The 14,827-nt window shown below is 47.2% G+C and overlaps 1 protein-coding gene across 3 annotated transcripts in view; it reads left to right on the forward strand.

The window, feature by feature from the left end:
* Nucleotides 1-1,074: 1,074 nt before the first annotated feature.
* Nucleotides 1,075-14,827, forward strand: part of AGPAT4 (1-acylglycerol-3-phosphate O-acyltransferase 4) — a gene marked incomplete at its 5' end in the record, with an annotated part of 83,545 nt that continues 69,792 nt past the window's right edge. For 2 of the 3 annotated variants that reach the window (XR_014248125.1, XM_082404631.1), the window contains one exon: nt 1,075-1,252. Coding sequence is in view for 2 of the 3 variants with exons in the window: in XM_082404631.1 (XP_082260757.1) it covers nt 1,075-1,252 (178 nt within the window). The remainder of the gene's footprint in view (nt 1,253-14,827) is intronic. The other variant, XM_082404633.1, reaches the window with a different exon arrangement.

The following is a 14,827-nucleotide window of genomic DNA, read 5'->3' on the forward strand; positions in this document are numbered from 1 at the left end:
AAAGTTCATCCCTTGTTTCCCTTCGTTAAATCATTCCACAAACATATATGTATTTTTAATTAAGTTCCAACTCTGTGCCAGTGACTGCTTCAAGGCTTGGGGAGACAGGGATGATCTTCAGGATAGTCGTGTGCCCCGGAGAAGTGACAGTCCGGTGTGGGAAGGCGAACAGGCGAACAAGTAACACAGTAACGGCAGAGAGTGCCGCCTGGGCGCCCCCCTCCAAACACCACCCCAGGGGTGGCCCCCAGCCTCCCAAGGGCAGGCTTGCATTCGGGGAGGTCTTGCCAGAAGAAGTGCCATTTGGGCTGAGATCTGGAGATGACGAGTGGAGGGAGGTGTGGAGGGGTCGCTGGGGGCAGTAGGCCGGCAGGAGGGAAGGTCCAGAGATGCGGACTCTGGCCACCAGCCTCTCCTTAGCGGTGAGGCCTGTGGAACCCTGACCAAGTTGCTTAACCTCTGTGGGCCTCATTCCCTCCTCTGTAATAACAGTGCCCGCCTCGCAGGCATTAGGGCAGTTAAAGGAACTATTCTTTTTAAAGGACTGAGACTGTGCCGGACCTTAAGGAAGCGCTATATAAATGCTTGCTGGAGTTCCCTGGCGGTCCAGTGGTTAGGACTCCGTGCTGAGGGCCTGGCTTCAGTCCTTGCTTGCGGAGCTAAGATCCCACAAGCTGCGTGGCTTGGCCAAAAAAAAAAAAAAAAAAAAAAAAGTTTTTGAAATAAAAATAAATCAACGAATGTACAACGTGTTTAAATTTTTTTAATTTTTGGCCACTTGGCTTGCGGGGACCTTAGTTTCCTGACCAGGGATCAAACCCGTGCCCCTTGCAGTGAAAGCTTGGAGTCCTAACCACTGGACCACCAGGGAATTCCTTGTAGAATGTGTTTAATTTCGAGAGTATATTTTTCTTCTAAGAGTTTTTTTCCCCTGCCTATAAGAGCAGATAATATTTTTTCTCACATTTGACATGGGTGTGTGTTTCAGGCGTATTCCTGAGTGCCGGCCTTCCTCCCCTCTGTACGTAGTCTGCGGCAGGCGTTTGTTGTTTGGTGGAGGAGCTCCCACCCAGCATGGACCTCATCGCGCTGCTGAAATCTCAGTTCCTGTGCCATCTCATCTTCTGTTATGTATTTATCGCCTCGGGGCTCATCATCAACACCATTCAGCTCTTCACTCTCCTCCTCTGGCCAATTAACAAGCAACTCTTCCGGAAGATCAACTGCCGGCTCTCCTACTGCATCTCCAGCCGTAAGAGACTTTCTCCTGTTTCTCTATTTGCATCTTCACTGCCAGTGTGTGTGTGTGTCACAAGTAGGACTTCTTACATGGGTTCACTAAGGCTTTAGTGTGTGCTAAGATTCTTTGGTTTGTTTCTGTTTGTTGTAGGTTTGAAATGTCTATTTTGTCCTCACTCTTAAAGAATTATTTTTTGAATGCGTAGTGCCAATAGCACAAAATTCAACAGCCACAGAGGGGTATCCTGTGAAAAGCAAATAAGTATTCTGTTTCTGTTTCTTTAGTTTTCCTCCTCGGAAACAACCAGCATTAGTGATTTCTTAGGTACCCTTATAGAAGTAGCATATATATACACACATATATAGAAAGACATATACACACATACAAAGACATATGTATGTATGGCTCTTATGTTTGTACATGTATGCAGGTAAGTCTGTATATGTATAGATACATAAGACATATACATATTTTTAAAAACTGAATGGTGATATAATATATTGTTGTCTTCCTTGCTTCTTTTCTTTAAATTTTTGAGATAATTGATGCACATGCAATTGTAAGAAATAATACAGAGAGATCCCATATACCCTTCAGCCAGTTTTCCCCAGTGGTGACCTCTTGCATGACTACAGTGTTATATCCCAATAAGAAAACTGACATTGACACAATCCACCAACCTTTTTCAGATTTCTCCAGTTTTATATACATTCATTTGTGTGCGTGTGTCTGTGTGTGTGTGTGATTATACTAGACTATTTTAAACATGACTAATTCAACTGGCCTGAATTTCAAAAATGAAAATGATACAAGATGAATCTGAGTATTGGGATGTCTAGAGATGAGTTTGGTATTGATTGACCAGAAATCTGTACCTATTCTCAACAGCACAGAATGCAGTGCACGTCATTACCAATTACATATAGGAGTGTGAATATATTTTTAAAAATGAGCTCTTTCAAATTAAGCAATTTAAAAATCTCAGCTACCTTAGATTATGCCAAGAGTCCAAAATTATGGATATCTTTTTGAAACCCTTAAAATGAAGCGATCAGATTTAAATTTGAATTAAAATAATACAAGCTGTATACAGTTATCCAAATGGATTACTACTGATTCAATGAGTTGTTTTTGAAACTTCAAAGTACGATCCTGTGAGGAACAAATGATAAAAACATGCTTATTCGTAATTTCTATCACCAGCTCAGAACTGGCAGATATGTCTGATACTATTTCTCATGTGGTTTGTGTGCTAGACCTACTATGTCTTGGATTGTAGTGTTTTACATAAATGTCTTGAGAATGTTCATAAGATCATAAAGTCACAGTTACAAAAAAATGTATCTTTAATCCATGTATCTCTGGCCTATTGGGTGCAGCCACTCGTTCAACGCAATCGTGGGTAATGCAAATTTCCTTGTCATACATTTTACCATAACATTGTTTCTAGTATTTAGACATCTTCCATGGTATAGAAAAGGAAACAATCTTTCAGCGCAGGGCAGAAGCAGTAGGAGATGGCCAGAACCTGGTTGTAGCTGTTTGAGGAGAAAAGAGTTTGTTTAGTCAAGAGAAGGAGATAATAGCCTGAGACTTACTTTATAATTTTAAGTGTCTTTTTACACTTAAGTGTCTATTTAAAGAAAACTTAAATTTAACAAAGCAATGCTGCTTGCACTTTTCATCAAAACCTGCACTTGTATGATTTGTACACACCTATGGAGATTCCCAATCTGTCAGTTTGCAATCTGAAATCATGTGTATTTGCCCTGTCATAACCCCTATTTAAATCTCAGACAGGTGGTTAAGCACTGACTTTCTCATTTGGAGTCCAGAAATAAGAGACAGGATTTGGGACGAGAGTTCCTAAGAGTACTCTCTTTCGCTTTTGGTAGATGGTGACGACATACCAAGGTTACAGCAAGGCCAAGTCAATATTCTTCTAAGGGCACCGTAGCCTATGTGCCTCTGGTGGAAATTAAGATGGGGAACAGATTCAGAAAGCAAGGTGGATTTTTCAACATGACAAATTAATTAAATTATTTAGAATGATTCCAAATGAAACATAACCATCCAAGCCACTGGCATTTCCCCACCCAGGGTGAAATGGAGGGCAGGCAGTCAAACTTCACAAAAGATTCAGAAGCACATCTATCCAGGCACATCCTATCTCGGGACGTCCCACAGTGCCGTGTGCCTGCTGCCCCGGACGAAAGCTTCCAGGGGCTTGGGCTGAGCAGAAGCAGAAGCGACCTGAAGAGGGAAGGGAGGGCTTCTCTCTGGAGGAGAAGGGGAAGGCAGTGCATCCTGGGTTTGGCTGTGGCGCTCACTGTGTTGAGGAAAGCTCCCCCATGCCTCCCCCGGCTTCTCCATTTCTGGTATCCCAGCATGTGTTAGATACAAAGCTGTTCTCCTCTCTCTCTCTTTGAACTTGTCCTCTGTAGTTAATAGATTTCCTTATACCCTGAGTGTTTCACAGCAACAACCAAAGACATGTAAGAGACAATGATCAACTAACTGAGCTGTTGATCATCAGAGGCTGCAGTGCGTGGGCTACTGAACAGCTTGGAATAAGAGATGGTCAGACCCCTTCTGTTTGCTTTCACTCTCTTCCTCTTCCCTCTGAGTTAAGATAAAAGCTCTTCATGGGGTTTAATGAATCACTCTAAAGCTTAGAAAATCAGTAGCATTCATCATTTGCAGCTGATTTTTAAGAAAAAAATTGTTTCCTAGAGACTTGGATCCCCTCCATCACCTGCTTACATTTTACTAATAGAGCCGTGTCGTCACCCTTTTTAAAAAAATGTTAAGAGCTTGCTGTTGCACCAGGTGAGTCCAAAGTAGTCACCAGCCCTGGAGTGTAAAAGGCCACTCTGATGTAAATGACAAATAGAGACGGTTTCCAGCATGACACACACAGCAGAGAATCTTAGTCTGGTGGCCAGGACCACCATCAGGAATAACAATTTGAAAGGTTATTCGATCTAGGTGGCTGACTTTGGGAGGGTTGTTTTATTTCCTTTTCGCCTAGCTTTGTAGGCCCAGGAGGCTAAGACAGGCTGGCTTAGCATGCTGAATGAGGAAGGGGGGATGGAGCGAGCTTTTGCAAGGTGAGGAGAAGGAAGAAAGTTACGAGAAGCTGAGTAGAATTGTATTACCCTTCCCTTGCGCAGGATGTGTCCTTTAATCTCTTGGGAAAGGTGGCCAAGACCAGCTGCCTTGTTTTCCTTCCCCTCTGACACTGTGGGTTTTAAAAAGCAGAGAAGAATTCGGGGAATCTATTAATGGCAGAGTTTTTTTAAAAGGGGAGGGGGTGGGGAGGACTACACTGGACCTTAATGTTCCGTGCAGGACTGGTGACACAGAACCGCATGGAGACACCACTCCCAATCCACCCACCAGCCCTGGTGCCTTGCTTCCAAATTCCGTGCTGTTGCTAACCAGCTCCGTGCATTAAGCCTGCCACTTACTTTTTCTGAACCGTGATGCTCATGGATTCTCTGGCCATCCAATCCACAGGTCCACTACCTAGTGGACCTCTAATGGGCCAAGGCCGTGTGGTGGCGAGGAGGGGTCAGATTCTGGAGTGCTGAGACGCGACATAGGACATCCTGCCCTCCTGTTTACAGGCTGTCCCCTTGGACAAGCCGCGCAAACCCTCTGAGTTCAGCATAGAGTAGCGGGACGGGTCACCATGACCGGTTGAAAAAGCAGGATGAGATGCCGTGTACAGAAGCGCCTTGTGAAGAACTGTTGAAAGCACGTCAGATTTAGGATGAAAACTGGAATTTGTGTCTGTGGAGGGAAGGAGCATTGCGGGGGGTTGGGCGAAGGGATGGGAGGTGGGGGACAGGCAAGGGTATTTTCTCATTATGGCAGTTCACCTGGTTAGGTAACTTTAAAAAATGAACTACGTTTGAATAAAGGAGAGGGAGTGGAATTGACCAAGATTCCAATATTTTTCTAATTAAAGACTTTAGTTCTTTTTGGTTCTGCCCTTGGGAGATTTTTTTTTTTTTTAATTTTTATTTATTTATTTATGGCTGTGTTGGGTCTTCATTTCTGTGCGAGGGCTTTCTCTAGTTGCGGCGAGCGGGGGCCACTCTTCATCGCGGTGCGTGGGCCTCTCACTATATCGCGGCCTCTCTTGTTGCGGAGCACAGGCTCCAGACACACAGGCTCAGTAGTTGTGGCTCACGGGCCTAGTTGCTCCGCGGCATGTGGGATCTTCCCAGACCAGGGCTCGAACCTGTGTCCCCTGCATTGGCAGGCAGATTCTCAACCACTGCACCACCAGGGAAGCCCACCCTTGGGAGATATTTACTTCTCTCTTCAGCACCTCTCTTCTGTGTCCCACCGCCCTGACTTGAAAGTTATTGGCTACTTTATTTGTAGTAGGTAGTGGTGGAGCACGAACGGAGAAGCAAGTTCTAGTTCACCACCTATAATACCGCCCACGGGTCCTCCCTTGAAACAGATGTCAGTTTTCCTGCTGTGACAATAACGGACCCCAGGATGTAGAAGTCCCTTCCGAGTTGTGCCAAGGGCGCGCTCAGTAGCGTGACTGACAGACGCCCTCCCCGGAGCCCCAGTGGGAACCGGACTTCACTGAAGATGCTACCTCGTCCCTCTTGTCCTTGGGGCACCCCCCTGCTCCCCGCAACTGCGACCACACCATCAATCTGATTCTCCTGGGCTACAGGCTGGTCCCTGGGGCCATTTGGCCAGGTATGCTTTAATACAAGGCCATCTCCCATAGTGTGAATTTGGCTGTTCTTGTGCATTTCCTTCTTCTGTCTCACTCGAAATTGAAGAACGCTTCTCCTACCGTAGCCCCTCCTGAAGCAGGATGAGAATTTCTTAAAGGTCCTGATATGAGTTCCCGATTCTCGGCACGTATTAGTTTCCTTTCTTTGAGATTAGCTGGTGCGGGTGTGGCAGGGGAGACTGCAGCTGTTGCGAGGCAGTAGGACAGGGGCCAGGAGCCCTGGATGGGCGACAGAGAGCGGGAGGGGCGAGGTGGGCATCAGGTGTCCTCAGTGCCTCCCCGCCCAGAGTTGGTCCCCGGTCAGTCCCCCTGAAGAGAAGGACAGCACTGGAGCAGCTGAAGTGGAAGTGGAGATGGAAGGGGGCCCCTCCCCGGGGAGGGTGGAGGGAACTCCAGATGAGCGAACACCCCCAGGAGCCCCCCAGGATCTGTTCCTGGACTTCCTCCGTGGGCTGCTTTCCAGATGGAAGTTGTTATTGATCCATTTGGTGGGGGATTTCTCAGAGGCACGTGGCTCCCCTGGGAGCAGGCCCTGGGGAAGCAATCCTCCCCTTTTACCCAGAGGATCCACATAGCTATGGATCCTGGGCGGGGTTGGGGGGAAAGGGGGAGGGGGGTGTCTAAGAGAAGGGAGGAGGGATTGGTGTTCCTGAGGTTTCTGTTTCTGAGCAGGACCAGGAGAAGCGGGGAGTAGACACATCGCTGTGTGTGTCATGAGGCGAGGGCCACAGCTGCGTGTGCCCCTATGCCAGGAAAATACAAGGCCAGTCTAGGGCGTCTTTGGTAAGAAAGCGATCCATCAAGGAGGGGGTCGCTGTGGCATTTTCTGGCGTGACCTTGGGAGAAATAATACGAGCTGTTCGCTCGGCGGCCGGCTGATCCGTGTCTCTTCCCAGCTTGATTAATGGCACGGCTGCTTTTTCTTATTTTAGTCCAAGCTGACTTTTCACTCTTTTCTGTTACGAGCAGGTTTGACTCCTTCACTTGTCACAACAGTTATCACCCCCAAGATGTCAGAAAAGGTCGTTGTTAGATTGTCCCCAGGCCCCTGGCCCTGACCCTTCCCAGCGCTGTCTTTGATCCCGCTGAAGTGTGGACCTCCTGGTACCTTTGTTGGGGAGTCACGACCCAGGACCTGGGTGTTCTCTCTGAAGGTCTGCAGATTCACCCTTATCAGTACCAGGTGGGGATCACCTCCCAGAGGGAGTGCAGGTAACTGGCTGTCAATTGACCAAAGCAGAAACCCCAGGACTTCCCTGGTGGCGCAGTGGTTAGGAATCCGCCTGCCGATGCAGGGGACACGGGTTCGAGCCCTGGTATGGGAGGATCCCACATGCCGCGGAGCAACTAAGCCCGTGTGCCACAGCTACTGAGCCTGCGCTCTAGAGCCCGCGAGCCACAACTACTGAGCCCGTGCGCCACAACTACTGAAGCCCGCGTGCCTAGAGCCCGTGATCCCCAACAAGAGAAGCCACCTCAATGAGAAGCCCGTGCACCGCAACGAAGAGTAGCCCCCACTCACCGCAACTAGAGAAAAACCCGTGCGCAGCAAAGAAGACCCAACGCAGCCCAAAATAGATAAATAAATAAATGTATATATATATATATATATATATATATATATAAAAAAAACACAGAAACCCCTAACATTGGCACTGCCATCTTCACTGTATTATGTAAACAGATGGCAGCTTTGCTGAGTAGAGTCAGATTGAAAGGGATTGAAAAGACTCTTGATAAGTCCCTCAGTGCTGCCCCAGGGCTCCTTTTTCCCGTGGGTTAAGATTCTGACCCAAAGGCGAAGCCTTACCCCCTGGACAGAGCACGGGGCACCCAAATTTCTCTACTGGGACAACCTTCTCCTCTTCTCACTCTGTCCCCTGCCAGTACCCTTTCCTTCTCCTGACGTGTGTTGGTCTCCACACCCTCACAGCTCTTTTTTTTTGGGGGGGGGAGGGGTTATTTTATTTATTTATTTATTTATTTATGGCTGTGCTGGGTCTTCGTTTCTGTGCGAGGGCTTTCTCTAGTTGCGGCAAGTGGGGGCCACTCTTCATCGCAGTGCGCGGGCTTCTCACTATCGCGGCCTCTCCTGTTGCGGGAGCACAGGCTCCAGACGCGCAGGCTCAGTAGTTGTGGCTCACGGGCCTAGTTGCTCCGCGGCATGTGGCATCTTCCCAGACCAGGGCTCGAACCCGTGTCCCCTGCATTGGCAGGCAGACTCTCAACCACTGCGCCACCAGGGTAGCCCACGTCACAGCTCTTAATGAGCAAGCTCTGCTTCACCTGGAGTTACAACTCTGATGGCCTGACCTGGGAGGTTCTGCAGCTTCCACAGGTGATGTTCAGTTGGTGCTCTCAGGAGCTGGTGAAGAGTGCAGGCGTGTACCTCGCTGTAGACCCCAGGTGATGACAGCGGATTCCGTAACTGGCTCCGTGAGAGGAGAAGGCCACATTGCATCCGGCAGCAGAGATCGTGCTCTAAGTAGTGTTTTGGTGATTTATTCAACAAGTATCGAGCACCTGCTGTGTGCCGGGCACTGTGTTTGTTTCTGGGGACGTAGTGGTGAGAAAGGCAGCTACGGCCCTGCCCCCAGGGAGCTTGCAGTCTTGTTGCCTGAAGGTCTCATAACAATCTGCAAGAGCATCTTGAATGAGTCATTGTGAACAGACCCAAACCATCCCGTTTGTCCCACGTTTGGGCAAAATGGACCTTGTTTCATTTTGTCCTCACCTTAGTGAGGCCTTTCGGGTGGCACAAAAAGCAACCAACCACCCAAACGAAGAAAAAGCCATACCTGCTTAGCAACTCAGCATTCCAAAAGGAAGTAGCAGAAGCAATGCAGAAACTGACTTAGGATAGATCTTATTTACAGTTTGTTACAGAGTCAAAAAACTTGAATGTCTGAATTTAAATGTACCGAAATGATAGGAGAAAAAGAAGAGGTTCACAGCGTGGACAAGCTGAGTGGAGTCAGGCTTCTCAAATCTGTCCCCCGCCCCCGACCCATTTCTTCTCCTGATAAATATGCTTTCTTTCTTTTTTTAAAATTTGTTTTATTGAATTATAGTTGATTTATAGTGTGTTAGTTTCTGCTGTACAGCAAAGTGATTCAGTTATACATATATATTCTTTTTCATATTCTTTTCCATTATGGTTTATTACAGGACATTGTATATAGTTCCCTGTGCTAGGCAGTGGGACCTTGTTGTTTATCCATCCTATATATAATAGTTTGCCTCTGAATTCTGCCCCTTTTATCCTGTAGACTTTTAGCCAGCCAATACTTAGTGAGCATTTACCCTTCCAGGAGTTGTTTTGAGTACTAGACACAGAGAGGTTAAGCGGCTTGCCCGGGGTCACACAAGAAGCAGAGGAGCCTTGCCCAGGGTCACACAAGAAGCAGAGGAGCCAAGACTGGGGCCATGTGAGAGCAGAGCTTCTCTCTGCAGCACTGCCCAGCAGTGGTTGAGGCACCAGGCTCCTGAGCTGAGGCCACGTGTCCACTGGCAGTTGTAGTAGGTGACATTCCACGGGGCTACAGAGAGAGGAAAGGAGACTGTATATTCACAATACGCAGCTATTTTCATTTCTGATCATTGTAATCACTGTAGTGTGTGCTGTTCACAACGTATTAGCCATCATGCTAAACCTTTTGTGTCCTCACCTTGTTTAAGCACATAACCACCCTGAACAGGCAGTCCCCCATTTTGTGGATCAGTTATCTGAGGCTCAGAGAGGTTGGATGACTTGTCTAAGGGCACACAGTAAGAAGGAGAGCTGAGATCCCTAAATCCATTTTTCTACCACATTTTGAAGCGAACAAAATAGAATGCGATTAAGAGTTTTTATTTTAACACCTATGGCTGATGTGGAGCAGACATCTGCTAGGGTCAACCCTGAGCATGTTCCTTCACTGTCTCAGCCCCAGGTGACCATGCAGGATGACTGTCACTGCTCAGCGCTTCTTTAACAAGCGTGCATTTGAGTTCACCCGGGGGCTGGACACTGGGCCGGCACCTGGAGCTCAGAGGTGAAGGGGACGCAGCGGCTGCCCTCGGAGAGGTCCAGTCTAGTGGGGAAGGCGTGTGACACAAACCACCGTAGAGCAGCCAGACAAAAGCCAGGATAGAGGTACGCAGGGAATGTGGAGAGAGACAGTCCATCCTGGGGAGGGGTGGAGCCTTGTTCCGCTGAAGCAAGAAGGGGGAAAGGTGGTCTGATCTGAGGGAAAAGCATATTCTAGCATCACCCAGGGGCTACACTGGTTTATTCAGGCAGCCAGGCATCAAAAGGAGAGGGACCTACCACATGTTGTCATGACCTTGCTGAGTCAGGAGGCTGAAGTTCAGATGTCCTCCACACTGGGCCTGGAGGATGGGGAGGGCAGTGGCCCCAGCCCGGCTCACAGCCACGGACACTGTCCATGGATGGACCCCGTGTATTCATCCTCAGGAATTCCAAGCACTGTAGCCATCAGTTTACTTCAAGATTTATTTTGTCTTGCCCTGAGCAGCTCTTTTTGAAATGTGCCTTTAGAAACCGTTAATTTGTTTTTTGAAAAGATCTGTTCACACATGATCTTTTATAGGAAGATACCCAGCCGGGTCATTATTTCCTTGAAACATGTTATACCCTAAGTATAATATTAAGTAAAAATAGCATGATGCAAAACTGTACAATATAATACCAATTTTATAAATATAGACTGGAAATGGGTTTATTTATCAGAGTGCTATTTTTAGGAATTATAATTAGAGATGATGATGATGATGATTTTTTTTGCCGCGAGGCTTGCAGAATCTTAGTTCCCCCACCAGGGATTGAACCCGGGCCCCCAGCGGTGAAAGTGCAGAATCCTAACCACTGGACCACCAGGGAATTCCCTAGAGATGATTTTTTTAATTGCCTTTATATTTTCTGAGTGTCTTATATGTCATACGATAAGCATATATTCCACAAACTGAAAATAAAAACCCAAGACAAAATAAAAACCCAAACACCAAAAAGAAGGGAAGGGGGAGTATAAAGTGGGTCCTTTGCACATTTTGTGTGTGTGTGTGAAAGTCTCCTCCAGGCTGGGTGGGGTGGCCATTCTGGGACCAGGGGCGATAGGATGCTCAGGCCTTGCCTTGCAGGGCCTGTGTAGGGCATATTCAACTCTCATCACCGGTGCCTCAGTGACCGAGGACAAAGGCGGTGAGAGGAAATTGCCCCAGAGCTGCATCCTCGGGGTTCTGGGTTGAATCGTGTCCCCGTCCCCAGAAGATGTTGAAGTCCTCACCGCGTGCCTGTCAACAGGGCTTTGTTTAGAAACAGTCTTTGCTGATCATCAAATTAAGATGAGGTCATGTGGGTGGCCCCGATCCATGGTGACTGTGTCTTTGTAAAAGGGTGGAACGTGGACACAGAGGCAGCAGACACAGAGGAAGATGATGTGAAGACACTGAGACCAGAAACCAGCGGGGGAGGCCAGAGCGGATTCTCCTGCAGCCTCAGAGGCAAGCAGCCCTGCCCACACCGTGATCTCGGGTTCTGGCCTCCAGAACCCTGAGACGTAGTTCCCTTCATAAGCCCCCAGTTTGGGGTACTTTGTTACAGCAGCTCCAGAAAACCAATGCACTCTGCGTTCTAAGTCTTTTTTCTCCCACTGTGCCTGTGAAGTGCAGCGTGAAGGCCGCTGTGTGGCACTGACACGAGGGATGCTCTGTTTATTTCTCCCTTCTCCCTCCTCCCCCCTCGCCTGGCTTTTGCTCCCCTTCTCCCCATTGTTTTACTGGCAATACAGGGAATGAGAGATTATACAGACTGAAGACCTTGCTTTTTATTTATGGACCAAGCCACAGAATCCCCTCTTTCCTGCTTCTTAAAGTCAGGGATCTCCAATGAGTGAAGTGGGGCTGGTGACACTGGACGTGGAGGAAGGTGGCCAAGTGTAGAAGCCTCACCCGGAGGCAGCAGTCACACTGGTCCAGCCAGTGACCAGCACGTGTGTGTCCAGGCTGGCCCGTGGGGCGGATCTTCTGATGAATGGAGACGAAGGCTTGTAGGTTTCTTTCATCCTGGTTTCCTTGTATCTTCAACTGGCCTTTATTTTTCTCTCTCTGAGTACTCTCTCTCTAAGTCCAGAACTGCTTTGGCTAATCACCAAAGCAGTCTGCCTGGGAAAACTGGAATGAAACTGTCCTTCGAACCTGGAAGAAGTTCTCCGAGGTGAATGAATGGGGTAAGGGAATTGCCTGCCCATAATGCAATGCTCAGGTCTGTCTTAGTAACAACCTCTCCTGGCCACAAAAGGGGCACAAATCTTTTCTTCCTCTCCTTGCTTTGCGTAAAGAAGTAACAGGAATGAAGTCATCTGGCCCAGGCAGTCTGCTTCGCTGGCCCGCGCACACCTGGATCTTTCATTCTGAAGGATCCCGGAAGCCGTCTCCCCAGCTCCCTTCGGATCCCAAGTCTTTTCTTCCGGATCAGTGTTACACTCTGGCTCAGTTCTTAATGGACCGATTTTGTTTAGAACTGGGTGTTTACTTTGCTGACCTTTTCCACGCAAAGCTTGTTACAAAATTAGCCTTTTGTGTCAACACCCTTTTGTTTATATAGGGGAAAAAAATATTGGCATTGAGAGCTGATGATTACATCAGTGTGTTATTAGCTCAATTCATCAATAAATATCACAGCTATGTAGTTGATAATGCCTGGCGATTGGAAGCATGGTAAATATACAAATGGCCTCATTTTATGCAACTGATTCTGTGAAAGGAGAGTGATAGGTGAGGATACTGGAATTTTTTAGTTTTAAAAACGAGTAATATGACTATTCTATAGCATGCCTTGTTTATTTTGAGTAACAATCCATTTCTGTATCTTAAATATATGTGTGTGTGTATACATGTAAATATATGTTTTACCTATAGTACGGGATATATATGTGATTCTTCCTAAGAAAAAGTGATCTTGTATTTTAAATAGAGAGCTTAATCACTCAATTTCAAATAGATGTATTAAGACGTATTAAAGAAACAGCAGATTTAGGAATACAAATGTGATACTGAGTTGTGTGAGCAGATGCTTACCTTAGAGCAAGGTGTCTTCGCTGTTGATGTGGTTTATAAATAAATTAATTCTCAGCCAAGGTGCCCATTTGTTTTTGCAGGCATTAAATTGCACTTGTGACTTAGGTTACAGCTTTCAAATTAGGTTATAAGTTTGACTTTGGTGTCTTGTAACTTCATGAGACAGCTGGGTGAGATCTTCAAAGTGGGCTGGGTATTCCCTAGGAGGAAAACAAGATGAGCCATTAGGATATAAAAAGAAAACCTTAGAGCTTCCAATTTATGTTTCTTTATCATATATATAGATAAGATTTTAAAATTGTATATATTTTATAAATTATATAAAACAAAAATTTATTGTGTATAAAATTTGCATATGCTAATTGTGCATATTTTTTAAAAATTTAAACAGTCAAAATCATTTGAAGACCACTGTCTTAGCCTATGGGTTTTGGTGTCAGCATACTGGAGATAGAATTTAAATAGCACAGTTAGAAGCAAGGGGGAAACAGCCTTCATAGAAATAAGCTCCAAAGCAAAGGGAATACTAATAGCCAAAAGAATTTCCATATTTTCCTCTATTTCAGTGTATCTTGGGTCCAGATGGGATTGGAGGCTTTTCAAACATTTTCGAGCATCCCTTCTCTGGTCCTATCCCAGTTCTCCAGAAAGGAGGGCAGATATTAGATTAAAAGTCTTGCCCACTTCCACATTTTGTTTTGAAGAAAAAAATCCTAGAAATGCGTTGGTGTTCTATCACAATATTTTAAAATATATCCTGTCCCACTCTCCCATCTCAGAATACCTGGCTACCTCCTGTGGAAAGCACTGTGCAGAGTAGGTCTTCTCGGACATTCTTAGGCTCCCTGGTGGTTCCCTTGTAGCTTTTCTGGAGGTTTGATATGAGCATCCTGTGTCTAGGGCCATGGACGGGTAACCCGCTCAGGTGTCCCCTAACAAAACGGCACTGGCCTAGCCACTTTGGTGACTGCGGCTTCATTTTTTCATTTGTAAAAGGAGGGAAATAAATTTTAATGTGCTATAAAAATCTAAGGTGAAGGTATTCCTGCCTTAATCCCCACTTAGTCAGCCAAGAGTGGGACGGCTGGGGTTGAGCGTGCTTTCAATGGAGCTCTGATACCCGGAATGCGTCAGGAGGATGCGCTTGGGATGCGGGACGATCGTGGGAGGAGACGCTGGGGGCTGCGGGGAGACGGGCCTGAGAGGCCGCGTGGCTGTCGGTGCTTGAAGAGGGCCCAGGTGTATCTCATAACCTGTGAAGGTAGGAGTTGAGCATCTGGGGAAGGTGACCAGAAACACGTGCAAAGACCGCTAATGACAGGAACCATCCAGGAACAGAGCAGGGGTATCGGGAAGCTGGGAGTCCCTCCTGCGAACTTGGTGGAGACTGGGACTGACGTTCAGTGGGGGGAAGGCGCTCAAACCGCTGACCTGCGGGGGGAGCTGCTCAGAGGACCTCTAGGATCCCTTCCAGCCTTAGGACTCGGGCTGGGAACAGTCACGTGGTAGGTAGGGTGCAGGGGGCCTACCACAGTCTGGGTGCCGAGGGGAGTGTGGCCACGGCTTCCTGATGAGGCCACCCTCAGAGTTTCAAAAAGAATATGAGGATTTGTCTCAGAAAAAATGAGCATAGAGTAGATAAAGCGCTGACCAAGGTGCAGGTGTGCTTAGGCAGGGCTGGAAGGGGAGGCTGGCGTGGCATCACTTAGACGTGGGGGAGGGCATAACACATCGTGTTTAAA

The sequence above is a fragment of the Balaenoptera borealis genome, assembly GCF_965194805.1.
Source record: "Balaenoptera borealis genome assembly, chromosome: 9".
Taxonomy (NCBI): domain Eukaryota; kingdom Metazoa; phylum Chordata; class Mammalia; order Artiodactyla; family Balaenopteridae; genus Balaenoptera; species Balaenoptera borealis.